A 19,219-nucleotide genomic window follows, 5' to 3' on the forward strand; every position below is an offset into this window, starting at 1 on the left:
CAGACTTTTTGGGAATGTGAGAGCCGGAAAATCAAGAGCCACAACTAGCACTAATTGTAGGGCAGCTCTATGAAATAAAAGTTCCTATCAGGTAAAAAGGGTTAGAATTTTGCAAGGCACTAAGTCCATTATCATTATTCTACACCTATTGATTTAGGCATCGAAGCTATCTCCCGCCAACAAGCTCCTGCCTAAACGTTGTTGTTTTAAAGGTTGAACTTTCTATCTGTTCACGTGAATCACTCGTTCGGAAACTATACAAACAGTTGAGAAAGAGAATCCAAAAAGAGGATTTTTAACATATTTTCTTAAATAATCTCCAATTATCACATACGGACAATGTCAAAAAAAAGATTTTGTTCCAACATTAAATTCTTAAGGTCATTAATTGCAGTTTACTAACTCAAACTAACGTTTTAAATGTTTATAGACACTTGACACTATTTTAAATGAGTTGAAGGATATTTTTGAAAGAAAGCAGAGTAAACTTGCTTTTGGCGGAATGAAGTCTCAGCTTCGTTCTCATTGTATATATAGGCAAAGAGTTACAATTGTAATCAAGTTTGACAAACCCAAACTTGATACAAACTAAAAGAACTAATACAATACAAACAAGTATAACAAATACAACTAGAACACTAAAACATAAGAAATAAAAACAACTCTAAGGATAATGCTAGAGAGTGGTTCGGATTTGTTTGAATTCAAAGAGTGAATCCAAAACAGACTATGTTGGTTCCTTAATAGCCCCTCTCAAACGAATAGGAGGGGGAGTAAGGAGGGGGAGTAACCATGAGTTTGTCTCTAAGGAAAATAAAATGAGAGAAGGTAAGACCCTTTGTGAAGATATCAACACATTGATCTTGAGTTAGAATGTAGCTAGCACTGAAATCTTTGTGAAGAATTTTCTCACGGATGAAGTGGTAGTCAACTTCTATATGCTTGGTACATGCATAGTAGATGGGATTGGAAGCTAAGGCAATAGCTTCTATATTATCACACCAGAGTACAAGAGGATCATGGAGAGAAACTTGCAATTCTATGAGTAGCATTCGAAGCCATGAGATCTCATTAGCTGTGATGGCCATGGCACGATATTAAGCTTCTATGCTAGATCTCGAGACAACAGGCTGCTTCTTAGCATGCCAAGACACTAAGTTGGAGTCGAAGAAAACACAATACCCTGTGGTGGATCTGTGATCTAGAGGATCACTGCCCAGTCAAAATGCCTGAAGTTGAAGAGGACCTGGAGTGAAGTGATGGCCATGATTTGGTGTGCCTTTAAGGTACCTTAGGACTCTTTTAGCAGTCTTCACATGTTCATTGGTTGGACAATGGAGAAATTGGCACAGTTGGTTGACAGTAAATGCTATGTTAGGTCTTGTAAGTGTGTAATATTGTAGAGCGTAATATTGTAGAGCTCCAATGATATGGCGATAGGCTGTGGGATCTAGTAGGGGATCACCATCAAGCTTGGTAAGCTTCTTGCATAAGGCTTTGCTCCAAGCATGTGCACACGATCAAGTAAATCAATAATGTACTTTCCTTGATTTAGATGTAAGCCAGATTTGTCACGAACAACATGGATGCCTAGGAAGTATGAAAGGCAGCCAAAATCTTTAAGTTTAAATTCCATTTGAAGGCCGTTGATGAAAGATTCCATGATAGATGAATCTGTGCTTATTACTATGATATCATCAACATATATCAAAGCCACACGGTTCATACCCCTCTAAATAAGATCCTTGATCCTCATCAAATTTTAGGCTTTCTCTACCCCTTCTCCTTCTTCGGCAAAATCAACTTCTTCTCCAAGCAAATTCGCCGCTCTCCTTGCTGTCCTTAGCACCTTGCCGCACCAGATCACTACTTTTCTCTTTGCCGCAAATAAGAATTGTTGCACCCTTGCTTTGATACCATAAAGAAATTCGTAAGTCTAACTCATCTCATAAAACCGGTTCAATAAGAAAGGGTTGCCCATTCCTTATAAATATACCCAAGGTCTTGTTCACATGAGATTATTTCTCAACACCCTCCCTCACGGGCAGACTAGTATTTTTCTTGGTTCTTATCACGGGGTAAGTAGTATGAGCCATATTCGTCTTGATACCATGAAAGAGAGCACAATAAACTTGTTTTTGGCGAAACGAAGTCTCAACTTCGTTCTCATTATATATATAGGCAAAGAGTTACAATTGTAATCAAGTTTGACAAACCCAAACTTGATACAAACTATGAAAACTAATACAATACAGACAAGTAGAACAAATACAACTAGAACACTTTAAGGGAAAACATAAAAGCAACAATAAAGATAATGCTAGAGATACGGATAATGCAAGAGAGTGGTTCAGATCTGTTTGGATTCAAAGAGCGAATCTAAAACATACTTTGTTGGTTTCTTAACAATTTTTTTCAGATTGGTTTGGAAAAAATTTATTTCCATCCATTTATGAATTTTCTTCCTTGAAACTTTAATTAAATTATTTCTTGCACCATATTATATATATAGTTTCATTTTGAAAAATCCATTTTTCATAACGATGAAGGATAAGCTGTATCTATATATGGTCGATGGAATCTCTGAAAAGACCTACCATTTTTCATTTCGAAGTCATTTGTTTATGGTTGAATGGCAATTTTGTCAAATAAATATAAAATAACAAAAAAATACCCTTCAATTTATGTTCAAATACCAACTTTTTTTGGGTTCAAATTTCTGTTCCAGTTAAAACTACAAAGTCGTAAGTTGGTGCACCAGGATTAACGCCTTTACCTAATGCTGCTGGAGGTCAATACAGTTGGTGTACGTACGTAATTATTGATAAGCTTGAATATCACTATATTGACCACTTCCACTGCTTACGCTTATGCCAATAGAACCATTTTTTAAGGCTGTGTTTGGCAAATGAGTGGAATTAGGAAGTAGATCGAAACTGTAGTAGATTTGATTGATATGAAAGAAAAAAGTAAGAATATTTTGCATAAAAAAGTAAAAAATTTTGTGTTGTAGTGATTTTTTTATTTGAATAGTAATAAAAAGTAATTAATATGATGTAAAAAGTAAAAATATTAGAGATGATTTTGAGAAGAATTTTTTAAAATTTTGGATTCAGCCCGGCCCACTCCTTTCCCAAACACAGCCTAAATGGCAATGAAAGTAACACACTGACACGTATGCACAAGAGTAACAAGACAACCAGTCAGTTGAAAGGATGCAGTCATGAAACAAATTAATTAATTAAAATCTTGACTTAAAACAAATGTCCATGTCGTTACTTGGTAACAAAATTAACTTTAAAACTAATTTGGTTCTTTAAGATTTGGTTAAAGTGATATCAAATCATTCACTTTTATTATTATTCAAATAAAAAATAACTATAAAATAAAATAAAAAATAAAAAATTCAAAACTTTATAACAAATTAACCAACATTAATTACATTAACAAAGGTAAAAAGAGTTTGCCAAACACAACATAATTATTTACTTAATCAAAGACCATAGATTTGAGACATGCATGTTTTATATAAAAAGAAAAACCTTTCTAGATTTAAAAAAAAAATTATCTTTCTGATTAAAAAAGATGGAACCAATAATTCATAATTTTATGGTTCCGTTTGGAGGCAATTATTGGATAATACTTTTTTTATGCCATATCGTTTTCCAAGCAATTCAATTGCAATTCACGCAACTCTTTGAATCTGCCCACATCAATATTGAAAATTACGCACACTCTTTTGTCAATACATAAATCGAAACAAGATTCACTGAGTCACCAGTTGCCAACTAAACTCGGGCTAGGCAACTCAACTTCTTCGCTCTACATCCGACTCACCGTTGACGAGCCCATGGACCTGGCAATCTCCCTGAGCACAAACTTCTGAATCTTCCCGGTTGACGTCTTGGGCAGTTCATCTTTGAATACCACCGTCTTGGGCACCATGTAGTGCGGCAACTTAGCCCTACAAAATTCCATAATCTCCTTCTCAGTTGGATTCCGAGTCGACCCTTCTTCCCTCAAGCTCACAAAAGCACAAGGCGTCTCTCCCCAGAACTCATCAGGCCGAGCCACCACGGCCGCCTCGTTAACCGCCGGATGCGTATACAGCACCGACTCCACCTCCACACTGCTCAAGTTTTCTCCGCCGCTTATGATGACGTCCTTAGATCGATCTTTGATCTCCAAATAACCATCTGGGTGCATCACTCCCACGTCTCCAGTGTAAAACCAAGCATTCTCTTTCATGCACTTAGAGGTCCCCTCGGGGTCTTTGAAATAGCCCAGCATCACCGGCCCACCTCTCAGTACAACTTCACCCAGTGTCGACCCATCTCGTTTCACACTCGCTCCTGAATCGGAATCCACCACGTCGAGTTCCGTTAGACCGATAGCCTTCACTCCCTGTCTGGCCTTGAGCCTGGCCCTCTCACTCGCTGGCAACCGATTCCACTGTGGCTTCCACGCGCACGACACCACGAGTCCTGCGGTTTCCGTTAACCCGTATCCGTGACTTACCACGAAACCCAGAGACTCGGTCCGGAGGAGCACCGCGGCCGGTGGTGGAGCTCCGGCTGTGAGGATCTGAACCGGGTTTTGGAGCGATTGGATTTTCGGAGAACTTGTTAGCATGTTGAGCACCACAGGCGCACCGCACATGTGAGTCACACCGTGTTGTTTTATCAGGCTGAAGATCGTGGGTCCATCGAATTTACGGAGGCAGATGTTGATCCCACCTACGGCTGCTATGCCCCACGGGTAACACCACCCGTTAGCGTGGAACATGGGGAGGGTCCACAAGTAGACGGGCCGCTCCCTGACGCCCCAGGCAATGAGAGAGTTAACGGTGACGATGAAGATCCCCCTGTGGCAGTGAACCACCCCCTTCGGGGCAGAGGTTGTACCGGAGGTGTAGTTTAAGATCATCGGGTCCCACTCGCTGCTGGGAAGGTCCCACCTGAACTCAGGATCACCTTTCTCCACCAGGCTCTCGTAGGTGCCGCAAAAGTCAACCGCTGAAGATGAGGAATCTTGGTCATCGCCATCTTGATCAGTGATGAGAACGAGCAGAGGGCGTTGGGTATTGGGAGGCAACAAAGAGAGGGCTTCCAGGACAAGAGAGCGAGATTGGTAGTCCACGAACACAAGCTTCGATTCGCTGTGGCGCAGGAGTACGGAGACGGTGTGGGCGTCAAGGCGGGTGTTGATGTTGTTAAGGATGGCCCCGGCCATAGGGACGGCGAAGTGGAGCTCGTACATGGCGGGAACGTTGGGAGCCACAACGGACACAACGTGGCCCCTCTTGATGCCGAGCGATGCGATCGAGGAGGCCACCTGGAGGCATCGACGGTGGGTCTGCGACCACGTGAAGGTGGTGTTGTTGTAGACGGTGGAAGGGCAATCACCATACACAGTAGCAGCTCTTTCCAAGAAGCCTAGCGGGGTTAGAGGCGATGAATTTGCTGGCCTTGGCTTCAACTCTTCCATCGTTTCCTGGCTTACCTGTGTGTGTTCGTCGGAGAAGCGTGATTAGTGGCTGGATATTGCTTCTGACTCCTGTGGAGATACGTGAATGATAAGAAGAGTGTCAGCGCCACCAATTTTTTATTTTTGTGTCAGCCTTTTATTAAAAAAATTAATAAAAAAAAATGAAAAAAAACTTAAAAGTGGGATAGGAAACTATGCGGAATCTTCGCGGGACCAAGTTCATGAAAAAATTAACTCTTGGGTCCCACGTGGTGCAAAGAAAATGAATAATTAATGAATGCTGTTAAGTAAGACTAATCAAATTTGAAAAATGTATTTCCATTAATGAAAAATGTACACATCCATATCTTCTGACCCTGCAATGAGGATAAGAAGAGATGGATAAGGACAAATCCCACTTGAAATGGATTTTGACGAATCCACAAATAGCAAAATTCACCTTTAAATTTAGGGTGAAGTAAAAGAGAACGGCGGCAAATTTTTTATTTTATTTTATTTTTTTTAGTATTAAAAAATTAAAAATAAATGAGAATAGCCTGGCGTGCTAAAACACGTTCGTGTTCTCAGAATCATAGTCCTTAAATTTATAGGATTCCGGTATAAATTTAATGGAGGTTTTTCCCCTTTAAATAATAGAAAAAAGAAAAGAAGAGTAATTTAAGGTGGTTTATTTGTGTGTTATTAAGAATGATGTGATTATTAAAATTAACATTGGGCTTGTAATTGATCATTATTAAATTTTGATTAAAAGATGATTTTAATAGTCACATCATTCTTAATAAGATGCAAATAAGATACAAGTAAGCTACCTAAAATTACTAAAAAAAAATATTGTGCTTTCTTATAGAAGAGTAATTATGATTGTCAAGTATTTGGAAAATAGATTTTCAATAATAAAAAAGAATATATTGTGCTTTTTTTTTTTTTTTTTAGCAAATACAAACAAAACAAAAGGGAAGGGAAGGGAAATAATGGATTCTATCTCATTAAAGAATATATCCTAGCTCGTACATGTCCAAGAGCTATCCATCCAACAAAGCCTTGGTTGGTCGAAGCAAAATTTACCAGAAAACCAAGAGTTATGGAACAAAGGCATCGCCAGAGCATTCTCACCGAAATCGTCAATCTTGTCTGCAGGCGTAAGCATCGGAGAAGCGGCGAGAGAGAGGGAATCATTTATAAATGAATTATTCCAACTATATACTAATATGACATCAGGTACACCTTTATTTTTATTTTTATTTTTATTTTATTTATTTGTTTATTTTTATATGTTCACACACAAAAAAAAAAAAAAGATGGGAGATTTAAACTAATGAATAGAATAACAATTTTAATTTAAAAAATAATGTGACAGCAGTTACTAGAGTAACGTCCCAACTTGGAGTCAATTTTGGACCAACTTTTTTATTTTTATTTTTTAATTTTGAAAAAATGACAAAATAAAAAATTGGTCATTATTATGAATAAAAGTACAATTTTTATTTTTTTAAAAAAATACCAAATAAAAGAATGACCAAAATAAAAAATATTGCTTCAAAAACTTTTTTAATTTTTTAATTTGTTATTTTTTAAATTAAAAAATAAGGAAAAAGTTTCTAAAGCAAAATACAGTTTTTATTTTTTTTTAAATACCAAAATAAAGAATAACCAAAATAAAAATTATTGCTTCAAGAACTTTTTTTTTATTTTTTTATTTTTTAAATTAAAAAATAGGGCAAAAATTGGCTCAAAGTTGGACAAAATAGTTATGCCTTTAGCATTTTCGTATTGAATATCCACCGGATCTGCGTTATTTACTTTACGGTTGGACCTAATATATGACAAGAATAATAAAAAATCAGAAAGAACAAAACTTATTCATTAATCAATTATAATCTCTCAACATTGGAGTACCAAAAAATACTTGAATATAATTCATTATTAAATTACAAAATAACAAAACTCATAAAATTTAAATAAAATACAAACTAAATACTAACAAACTAATTAATTAATAAAACTAAAACACCAAATTATTATTTTATCATCTTGCACCGCATGCACTCTACATCGATCCGACTTGCCCTTGACGAGCCCATAACATGGCCCTGGTAATCTCCCTAGTCCCTAAGCAAAAGCTTCTGAATCTCACTCCTTATCTTGCCTTTAGCTTGGCTCTCTCCGATGCAGGAAACCTGTTCCACTATGGTTTCCAAGCGCATGACACGACAAGTCTTGCCGTTTCGGCCAACCCATACCCGTGACACACCACGAAACCGAGTGACTCTATCCATTAGAGCACCGCGACCGGTGGTGGAGCTCCAACTGTGAGGATTTTGAATTGGGTTTTGGAGCTATTTGTTTTTGGGAGAGCTTGTTAGTATGTTGAGCACCACAGGCGCACCACTCATGCATGTGAGTAAGACCATGTTCTTTTATCAAGCTGAAGATCATGGGTCCATCAAATTTACAGAGGCAGATGTTGGTTCCACACTTCCACCTACTGCTGCTATGCCCCACAAGTAGCTCCAGCCATTAACGTGGAACATGGGAAGGGTCCACAAGTAGACCGGCCGCTCTCTGATGCCCCAGTCAATGAGAGAGTCAATAGTGATGATGAAGATCCCCTGTGGCAGTGGATTGAACTACCCTTTAAGAACTTTTTTTTTTAGGAAAAATCAAATTGATTTCATTAATAGTGGTCAAGAGCATAAAAGCTCTTACAATCACAGAACATACAGTTCTATAAGATCATAGCCGAAGCTAAAAGATTACATGTCAAAAAATAAAAAATATAACAAATCTTATAATGAAAAACCAATCTATGACATCAAACATCAATTATCCCAGCCCGATCTTTAGATTATAGAACGGATATGCTAATGCAGACTCCTTCCAAGAGCATAGGACGCCATTTTCTAGGTATGAGCAGAATACTCACACCCAAACCATTCTCCTCTCGACCCGAAAGCCAGAAGCATTATTCACGTCCTCAGCCTAACAGCTAAGACCATAAAATAAAAACAACAACAACAACAACAAAAAACAAAAACCCCTCACAAGCAACAGTGGAGAAGCACAGCATCGTAGACATCCCCTCGGAAGACATGCATTGACTGAAGAAAATGATCAGATATAAGGTTGAAGAGACTAGATCTAAAGCAACCCGTCAGAAACGGAGACCTGTGGAGTCGACAGAGAAGACGCTGAGCACTACTACCATGAAAGGGATTTAGATCTTCCCTTCTCTTGAAGTCTTTTTTTTTTTTTTTTTTTTTTTTTTTAGGGAAAATCAATCTGATTTCATTAATAGTGGTAAAGAGCATAAAAGCTCTTACAATCACAGAACATACATTTCTGCAAGATCATAGCCGAAGCTAAAAGATTACACGTCAAAAAATCAAAAACATAACAAATCTTACAATGAAAAACCAATCTATGATGTCAAACATCCGCTATCTAAGCCTGATCTTCAGATTATAGAACAGATCTGCTAATGCAGACTTTTTCCGAGAGCACAGGAAGCCATTTCCCAAGTATGGACAAAATACTCACACCTAAATCATTCCTCTTTTGACTCGAAAGCCAGAAGCATTATTCACGTCCTCAGCCCAAAGGCTAGGACCATAAAATAAAAATACAACAACAACAACAAACAAAAACAAAAACCCTCACAAGCAGCAGTGGAGAAGCACGACATCGTAGAAATCCCTTCGGAAGACACGTCTTGGCTGAAGAAAACGATGAGATCTAAGGTTGAAGAGACTAGATCTGGATCTAGATCTACGAACTAGATCTAAAACAACCCGTCAGAAACGGAGACCGGTAGAGCCTACAGAGAAGACGCCGAGCACTGCTACCATGAAAGCGAAGGATGGAAGAGATCTGATTTCATTAATAGCGGTCAAGAGCTTAAAAGCTCTTACAATTACAGAATATACAGTTCTGCATGAGCATAGCCGAAGCTAAAAGATTACACGTCAAAAAATCGAAAACATAATAGATCTTACAATGAAAAATCAATCTATGACTTCAAACATCCGCTATCACAGCCCGATCTTTAGATTATATAGGGCTGGCAATTTTGACATGACCAACGAACACGACACGAAGTTAGCAGGTATTGGGTTTGGGTCTGAATAAGACCCCGCTAAATTCGTGTCTGGCGGGTTGACTTATTTAAATTTCCTATGGCCCAAGCGTGTAAGTCCCAACCCATGGCCCAAGCGTGTAAGTCCCAACCCAACCCGGTAAGAATAACCATAAATGTCCTAAATTCCTAATTCCTAATTTCCTAAACACGACAGACTCTCCCCCTCAGCCTCACGACTCTGCCGTCTCACCCCACTACCCTAGCAATCAGCAACCGCCAGCCCCCTCCCCCCTCCCCCCCCCACCAAATTTCACTCCAAACCGGGCGATTTGTCCCATCTCCCTCTCCAACTCCCATCCCTCCTCTATTTATTTCCCCCCTGGACCCTCTTGCCCTCTCATGCTGCCTGGCCATTGACCCCAGAATCGCCAGCCTCCCCACTCCAATCGTAGGGGACCGGAGTCACCACTCACCAGACTGCCTCTCCTCTCTCCCTCTCGGCTCTATCTCCCTCTCTCATCTAAAAATTTCACTCACACGGTCACACTCTTTCTCCATTAGCTCGACTCAGCCGCGCCTCTCTCTCTCTAACTCCACTCTGTCTCCGACTCTCAGGTATGGCGGTATGTCTCTGATTCTCTCTATCTCTATCTCTTGCTTTGATTTTTATTATTATTACTATTTTTTAAGATTTTACTGGTTGTCTTATTTTTTGCATTTTTTGTGTGTACACTATAAATATTGATAATTATGATTTGCATACTGTATAATGCATTTTTTGGTTGTCTTTAGACTGTTTGTTAGCTGGGTAGAGACTAGAGAGTTATAGGCATGATTTCATTGATTTGCTATGCTTGTTTTTAGACTAGTAGACTAGTAAGTATTAAATTATTAATCTGCCTCTACTTTGTTGATTATATAGTGCTCAGAACATGCTTAGATGTGGCTAGAATTTGATAAACATTTTGTGTAGATAATCAAAGTGAAATATTGCTAAAGTTGAAACTTGAATGTAGCGGCCCAAGTTCTAGAGGTAGAGCGATTGGGAGCAATTGTAACATATTCATATTTAAACAAAATAAAAATATTTCTCCTAATATAAGATCATAACGTCACCAGAGTACTATAATTTTTCATTTATAAAATCACAAACACATAATGTGCTAGTATTCAATAATCTCATAAGCAATAAAATTACACCGTCTATGCTTAGCCCAAGCCGTCTATAGATTGGAGTCCCAGACACTTCTACTGCTATTGCTCCTGCTAGACCATAAAGCAGCGATAGGATTTCTTTTTAACAACTAAGAGCCCCACTGGTATCTATGTCTTCAATATTACGATATATATATATATATATATATATATATATATATATAGAGCAATCTGAAAAAGATGTATTGGGAGAAGGGGTGAGTTCGACAACTCAGTAAGTAACCACAAAACCAATATGCTATAAAACATGCTATACAGATTTCTATGTCAAAATCTCAGTTATGCACAATAACAATTTAGGCAGAATAACATAATTAACAAAATAAGCATGATAGTTGCAAAATGAGTAATTGACAATTAATACAAGAATCGCAAGTAAGTTATGAGATATGCAAGCACTTCATTTCGCTTTTCTTTTAAAATTATTGTTTTACCCTTTGACCCGACGCCACAATTTTACCGTGAGCAGCGTACTTTGGCGTGTCCCGAAGGACCTATATGCTCATCCTGTCGTCACAGGAGAGAGCTACCAGGTTGGGAACTTCCCTAGGTGAAGGCCACCTGGCCGGTAGTACACACCTTCTCGTAACCGTCCTTCGGTGTGCTTGCCATGCTACCCTATATGGTACTGATCGTCATTGTAATCGTGTCTCGGGTTAAACATTTTTAATCATGAATGCACATATAACATTTCATATGATTTGTAAACTCAGCTGTAACTGTATACTGTGCCATGAATGCACATATAACATTTCATATGATCTGTAACTCATCTGTAACTGTATACTATGCCATGAATGCACATATAACATTTTATATGATCTATAAACTCATCTGTGACATGAACTTTGAGAACTCTTTTCATTCATAATTGCAGTCATGTATAAATCATGAAATATGGTAACTGTATCAAAATTCTTAAACAATGAAATATGAATAAATAAAACTTGTCATTAAAATATGGAATGAAGTGCAATTGGAAATCATGTAAGTGAATCCTTTATAAAATTCTCAACATTTTATTTCAAGGATTTATAATAAAATTTGTTGGGGGGTTTTGGTATTGTGTCCCCTTACCTGGCATTGCATGCCCTTATTTTGAATCTGCATCCAACTTACAATTCCTACAACGGAGGTAAAAAATTTACCTTAGTCATTAATTTGTTTTCAAGTCTCAATCATGCATCACTTTAGTTGCTAAGGATCTTAACTCTAATCTTTATCCTACCATCGTCTATCCTTAGCCAAAAACATTATAGTGACATCAACCCTACCATGCTTGATTTATATGCCTCACATAGAATTCTAATAATCAACTCCACTAAGGCCTTAATTTAACCAATTGCGTTACACTAAAATACCAAGGTTATAACATTCTTATCACTTTAAAATCATCCGACTACAATTAACAGCTTAAGAAGTCTATCTAGCCATAATATCACTATCTTCCTAAGTCATTTAATTTAGCAACTTACTCCTAATATCAAAAGTTTAGAAACATTTACAACAATCACTCTAATTATCATAAGACGTACTAGCATCTAAACCCAATAAGCATCAACTTAATATTAGGAATTTAGCTACATAAAAGATATGAAAATATTACGTTGGAGAATTCTCTTTTTTTTTCTGTTTCTTTTTTTTCCTTCTTCCTCCTCTTTCTTTCTTTCTCTTCTCTCTTTCCTTTCTTCTCTCTTTTCTTTCAGACTTTTCTTCTCTCTTTCCTTTCTTCTCTCTTTTCTTTCAGACTTTTCTTCTCTCTTTTCTCTTCTCTCTTTCCTTTCTTTTCTTCCTCTTTCTTTCTTCTCTTCTTCCGGATCTCTCCCTCATCTCACGCTCACTTGAGCTGTGAGCAATTGAGAGGGTTTGCTCTTGACAATTTCCCTTGAGAGCTTGCCACATGTTTGTCCCACATGCATCCAATTCCTTCTTAACCACAAGACAAGTGTCCACCAAGAAAGCCATAGAAGCACATGTTACTTTAAGTGTCAACCAAGGAAACGATACAGACATGCTGTATAACACCTGTAGCTATAGGTGTCAACAAAGTAACTAAAGTTGGTCTCCATGCAACTTATCATGTAAGGCATGTGTCATTTTGAGCTTTGATGACTTGTCAAACAACCTCCTCAAGCATTTACATTAAAACTGATCATAAAAAAATCTACAATTAATCCTCAATAAACCTAAACCTTTTGACTAACATATACCAAAAAAATCGTGGCTTACAGACATCATTAACCCATCCAATTAATTTCCCAAATCACAGGTACTTCAACTACTCCGCAGCTTGACCTATTAAACTTGGAAAAATCATAACTTTTTCAATTTATCTCCAATTGACACGAAATTTGGCTTGAAATTTTCCTTATTCAAAGATCAAAAACATATCCAAAAATCATAGCAACCCATAACATTTTGGTACCTCAAAACGCACTCGAAATCCTGTGCTTCTGTTTGACTGAAATTCCTGTTTTGACACTTGAATTTTATAAAAATCATAACTCCTTCTACAAGTGTCCAAAAATCATGAAACCACTTTTAAAATCTTCATTTCTCATCATTCTATAAGGTATTAAAACAGTTTTATTTAAGGTCACTCATAGAATTTTTGGCGTCCAAAACAATGTGACTTTTCTTTCAATAACCCACTAAAATTCTAACTAGCAATTTTTTCATCATCTTTCACATTAAGTCTATTTACCTAACTCCATATAAATCTTAATAAGATTGATCTTTGATGTTAATATCACCTTTATTCTAGGGTATAAATTTTGGGGTATTACATTGAAAGCCTTGGAAATTTGGAATAATAGAGAGACAGAGTGAATGGTCTAACATTTTATAATTAGTTTTTTAAAATTAGTATTTATCCATTTGGAATTTTGGATGTTGTCTTTAAAATATAGTACATACAAATTAAAAGAAAATGATCTATAGAGGAAGTGTTTGAATGATGTAAACATTGTGAAGTGTAGGGGTTGGCAGATTAACCGATTACCGACTTTAACCGAACTGATATTAACCGTAACCGATAGTTATCGGTCGGTAATCGGTTAAAAATTTTATACCGATAAGCTTATCGGTCGGTTAAAATTTTTTTATCGAAAAACCGATATAACCGATAAGCTATTTTAATTTTTAATTTTTTAGAATTTTATATTTATTATTGTAGTGGATCAATATAAAAAAAAGCTTCAATAAGGTATTTTAGCCAAAAATATACTCTAAAATAACTAATTTTTAAGAAGCTATTTTAGGCTTTAGCCCAACAAAACGTATTTAGACCTCCAAAAGAATTAATTTTTGGCCCAATTAGCAACCAGTAAAAGCCCAATAAAAAGCCCACAAAAGCCCAAACCGATTTAACCGACCGGTTTACCGATTACCGATATGACCGATAATTTTCGGTTAACACTTCTTATCGGTCGGTAATCGGTTTGGATTTGGTTAACCGATAACTTATCGGTTAACCGACCGATAAGCCCATTAACTAGTCCTAACCGACCGATACCCAGCCCTAGTAAAATGCATCAATGGCAAAATAAGGCTTTCCATTTAATATGCACCAAATTTTTGACAAGTAATTGTTATATAGTCATTGAATCTTATTAAACTACTTTATAGCATATACTTTAACTAATTATTATGTGTGTAGAGGACTAATGAAGAAATTGTTCAAGAAGTGTTCGAGTCATTTGAAATTGACGACGATGTTGTTGAAGTAAATTCACTAGGAGATGACTTTGTTTCTATGGGGAATAAGAAAAAGGGAAAGAAGCGTAGGAAGACCTCAGCTGTTTGGCAATATTATGACATCGTTCCTATTGTTGATCCAAATGACCCTGAGGTATGGGCAAAATGCAAGACGTGTGGTAATAAATATAGGGCTCGAAGTTCATATGGATCTATAAATTTAATAAAGCATAGTAAAAATTGCGGGGGGAGAAACAGTCGTGATGTTGGGCAAATGCTTTTAGTTGGAAAAGCAGGATCTCTGGGGGTAAGTGACTCTAAATTTGATCATAAAAAATATAGAGAATTGTTGGTTGCGGCGATTATTAAGCATGATTTGCCCTTTTCATATGTTGAATATGATGGTATAAGAGCAGTACATCAATACTTGCGTGCTGATGTACCATTTATCTCTAGAAATACTGGTAAGGCTGATTTGGTTAGGAAGTATTTGAGGGAGAAACAAAGGGTTAAATCTATGTTGAATGCTTGTCTTGGGAGGATTTGTTTAACATCTGATTTGTGGACTTCTTTGGCAACTGATGGGTATATCTGTCTTACTGCACATTTTATTAACAAAGATTGGGTCTTAACTAAGAGGGTATTGAACTTTTCATTTATGCCCCCACCACACAATGGTATCTCTTTGTCTGATGTTATATATAACTTGCTATAAGAGTGGGGGATTGAGAACAAGATTTCCAGTATAATATTGGATAATACTTCTTCCAATGATAGTTGTGTTGGGTTCTTAAAAGATATATTGAACATGAAAAAAGCCCTTCCTTGTGATGGTGATTTCTTTCATATGTGTTGTTGTGCTCACATTCTTAATTTGATAGTGCAAGATGGATTGAAAGAGATTAATGATGCTATCCAAAAGGTTCGAGATAGCGTGAAGTATATTAGGGGATCACAAGTGCGAAAACAAAGTTTTCTTCAAGCAGTGAATCAAATGTCATTGGACAGTCATAAAAGGTTAAAACAAGATGTGCCAACCAAATGGAATTCTACATATCTGATGCTTGAGAGTGCAGTTCACTATAAGCATGCTTTTAGTTATTTGGAGATGACTGATAAAAACTATAAGCATTGTCCTACTGCAGTTGAGTGGGAAAAGGTGGATAATATCAAAAGTTTCTTAGCTTGCTTTTACCAAGCTACATGTTGCTTTTTCTGGTACTAAGTATCCCATAGCCAACTTATATTTTCCCGTGGTTGCCATGATTTATGTGAGTTTGAAGGAAGACGTTGTGAGTGAAGATGAGCATAAGAGTTTAATGGCTACTCAAATGCTCTCTAAATTTGAGAAATATTGGTTGGAATTTAGTGAAGTGTTGGCTGTTGCAATTATCTTAGATCCTCGTTACAAGCTTCATCTTGTAAATTATTACTATACGAAGATCTATGGAGTTATGAATTCTAGACAATATGTGAATGTTAGTGATAAATTAAAGAACCTTTTTATGGAGTATAGTGCTTCTTCTATATCTTCAAGTTCAAGCTCCATAACTGTTCGATCAGCAGCCCCAAGTAACTCGAGCAACACTATCTTGGGAACGGGTAAATAATATTATAATATTATTGATTTCTTATCTTTTTAGTAACTTAGTATATAATCTTTTTAATACTCTTAATTATTTATGTTTATATTCTCTCTTTTTCATGTAGGAATATTTGGCATTTGGTGGAGTCGATGTTAATTCACAAAATAGTCAATTGGAAATTTATTTGGAGGAACCTAGGTCTGTGGTTGTGAATGATTCATTTGACATCTTTTCATTTTGGAAAGGAAATGAATTTTGATATCCTAAAGTAGCTGCAATGGCTCGTGATATTTTGAGTATTCTTGTTTCCACGGTTGCTTCAGAATCCACTTTTAGTATTGGTGGACTTGTGATTGATCAATATAGGAGCTCACTCAAGCCTGATATTGTTGGGGCATTAATTTGCACTAGAGATTGGTTGTATGGAGATCAAGGTAATATTATTTATTTGCATATTTAATTTCTTCATTTACTTGTACTATTTTTTTAACTACACTATAATAATACTAATTCCTTTTTTTTTTTTTTTTTTTTAAGTACAAATGAAGTTAGATAGCATAGAATAGGAAATTTTGACAACTGATGTTAATTCTTGTGACATTCCAAATTCATCTATAGCACAATCTGCTAATATTTCTTAAAATATTAACATTATTTAGTTCATATTTTGTAATGACTCTAATGATGATGGCTCATGGAAACCTTATTTAGTTATTTTGTTTAGAATCTAATGATGATGGACTATGTTAACTATTGTCTATATGCAAAGGAACTTGTAATTTGTAAAAGTTCAGTAGTATAGTAGTTTGATGGAACTGTAATGGGTTTTGTTAGGATTCCCAGTGGGAGCAGCACTTTTAATCTTAATTATTGATGTTTGGAGCTTATTTGGTCTTGATGTGTTTTGTGTCTTGTATTTTTGGGGAGTTAACTTGTGAAATTCAATGAAAGTATTTGATTAAGTTATAACAAATTTAGCTCGCGAGACACCACCAATTCCAGGATTTCGCAGGCAAAAAGGAGGTATACTACATTGATATCCCCTGCCTTAAGTTTCTCAAGATAAGGGTCTGTTTGGCCCTGATTGAGCACATGTTGATACACAATAGAGATAATATATTGTGATTGATTGATTATTGGATGACCTCTAAAATACTTAGGCACGCAGTTTGTAATTTCACTAAAAACCAGTACTGATATATATGGATGTATATAATTGTTCTGTTCCTTCTAGACTATATTTACTTTGTAGTAATAAATTTTTTATACTTAACATATAAATCCTTTTTCCATGTTGCAAACCCGGGGTTTTAGTATATAATTATGCATGCAGATTATTTAGATTTCAAATCAACCAAACAAATGATATAGTCAATTTACTTTAATTATTTGTATACAATATAGAATTGAAAACATAAAAGATATGTTTAGGGCTTTTAGCTACATGTTTTTTTCGGGTCGGGTCCGGTTGGATTACCTGTTTAGCGCATGGGTCGGGTCGGGTCTACCCTATCTTACCCGGTAATGTTAAATGGGTCTTGTCAGGTTACTCAGGTATTTTTCGTGTCATAATCGTGTCTGACCCGTTAACCCGATTAGCTAAACGGGTCGTGTTCGTGTCTTGAGTAATCCGGTCGCGGGTCTTAATCGAGTCTACCCGATTACCCGTTTTGCCACCCGAAGATTATAGAACAAATCTGCTAACGCAGACTCCTTCCGGGAGCACATAAAGCAATTTTCCAGGTATGAGCAAAATACTCACACCCAAACCATTCCCCTCTCGACCCGAAAGTCAGAAGCATTATTCACGTCCTCAGCCCAACGGCTATGACCATAAAATAAAAACAACAACAACAACAACAAAAAAAAAAACCCCCACAAGAAGGAGTGGAAAAACATGGTATCGTAGACATCCCTTCGGAAGACACGGCTTGACTGAAGAAAGCTATCAGATCTAAAGTTGAAGAGACTAGATCTGGATCTAGATATAGATCTACAAACTAAATCTAAAGCAATCCACTATAAATAAAGACCGGTTGAGCTTGCAGAGAAGACGCCAAGCACTACTACCATGAAAGGGGAGAAGGGAAGATCTAAATCTAGATCTTCCCTCCTCTTGAAGTTCTTTTTTTATTATTATTATTTTTTTTTAAAGGGAAAATCAATATGATTTCATTAATAGTGGTAAAGAGCATAAAAACTTTTACCTGCAAGATCATAGCCAAAGCTAATAGATTACACGTCAAAGAATCGAAAACACAACAGATCTTACAATGAAAAACCAATCTGCTATCCCAGCTCGATCTTCAGATTATATAACAGATCTGCTAACGCAGACTCCTTCCAGGAGCACAAGAAGCCATTTCCTAGGTATGAGCAAAATACTCACACCCAAACCATTCCTCTCTCGACCCGAAAACCAGAAGCATTATTCACGTCCTCAGCCAAACGGTTAGGACCATAAAATAAAAACAACAACAAGAACAAAAAATAAAAATAAAAACCCCAACAAGCAGTAGTGGAGAAGCACAACATCGTAGACATCTCTTCGGAAGACACCTTGGCTAAAGAAAACGATCAGATTTAAAGTTGAAGAGACTAGATCTGGATTTAGATCTAGATCTATAAACTAGATCTAAAGGAACCCTCCAGAAACGGAGACCGGTGGAGCCTACAAAGAAGACGCCGAGCATTACTACCATGAAAGGGGAGGAGGGAAGATTTAGATCTAGATCTTCCCTCCTCTTGAAGTTCTTCTTACTGTTGTTTAGATGATAATAACCTATAACTACCCCTTAAGAACTTAATATGCAAGGAAAGCTTTCATAAGGAAAACAAAATCCACCTCGTCCAAGTATTTCAATTGGCTGTGAACCACGCTTCATGAAGTAAAGGTTATTAGTTCGAATTTCGCTCCTCCTTCAATTCACTTGTGTGGACATGTGAAAAAAAAATAAAAAAAAATCACCTCGTCATATATGCCATACAATAATGAGATAAATGAAAGTTTAAAAGAAATAAAAGAATGAGCATATGTTGAGTGGAATAAGTTTTAAAATTTATTAGGCCTAATAAAATTTATGAGCCCATTAGCTATGCGTGGCCCAGTATCCTAACAGATTAATGGGGCAGCTGGGGATTCCACATTTCACAAACACAT

General features: G+C 36.6%; 1 protein-coding gene across 1 annotated transcript; it reads right to left on the bottom strand.

Moving 5' to 3' along the window:
* Positions 1–3,684: 3,684 nt before the first annotated feature.
* On the bottom strand, positions 3,685–5,630 carry LOC132182305 (2-methylpropanoate--CoA ligase CCL4-like). Its single transcript, XM_059595509.1, has one exon. It carries the CDS (start codon positions 5,485–5,487, stop codon positions 3,823–3,825), a length of 1,665 nt encoding a protein of 554 aa, XP_059451492.1. The 5' UTR covers positions 5,488–5,630; the 3' UTR covers positions 3,685–3,822.
* Positions 5,631–19,219: the final 13,589 nt, after the last annotated feature.

This window comes from Corylus avellana, chromosome ca5 (assembly GCF_901000735.1).
Source record: "Corylus avellana chromosome ca5, CavTom2PMs-1.0".
Taxonomy (NCBI): Eukaryota; Viridiplantae; Streptophyta; class Magnoliopsida; order Fagales; family Betulaceae; genus Corylus; species Corylus avellana.

Bases quoted from the DNA above. Each gene is read 5' to 3' on its own strand.
- LOC132182305 (XM_059595509.1), bottom strand. From the start codon at position 5,487: ATGGAAGAGTTGAAGCCAAGGCCAGCAAATTCATCGCCTCTAACCCCG.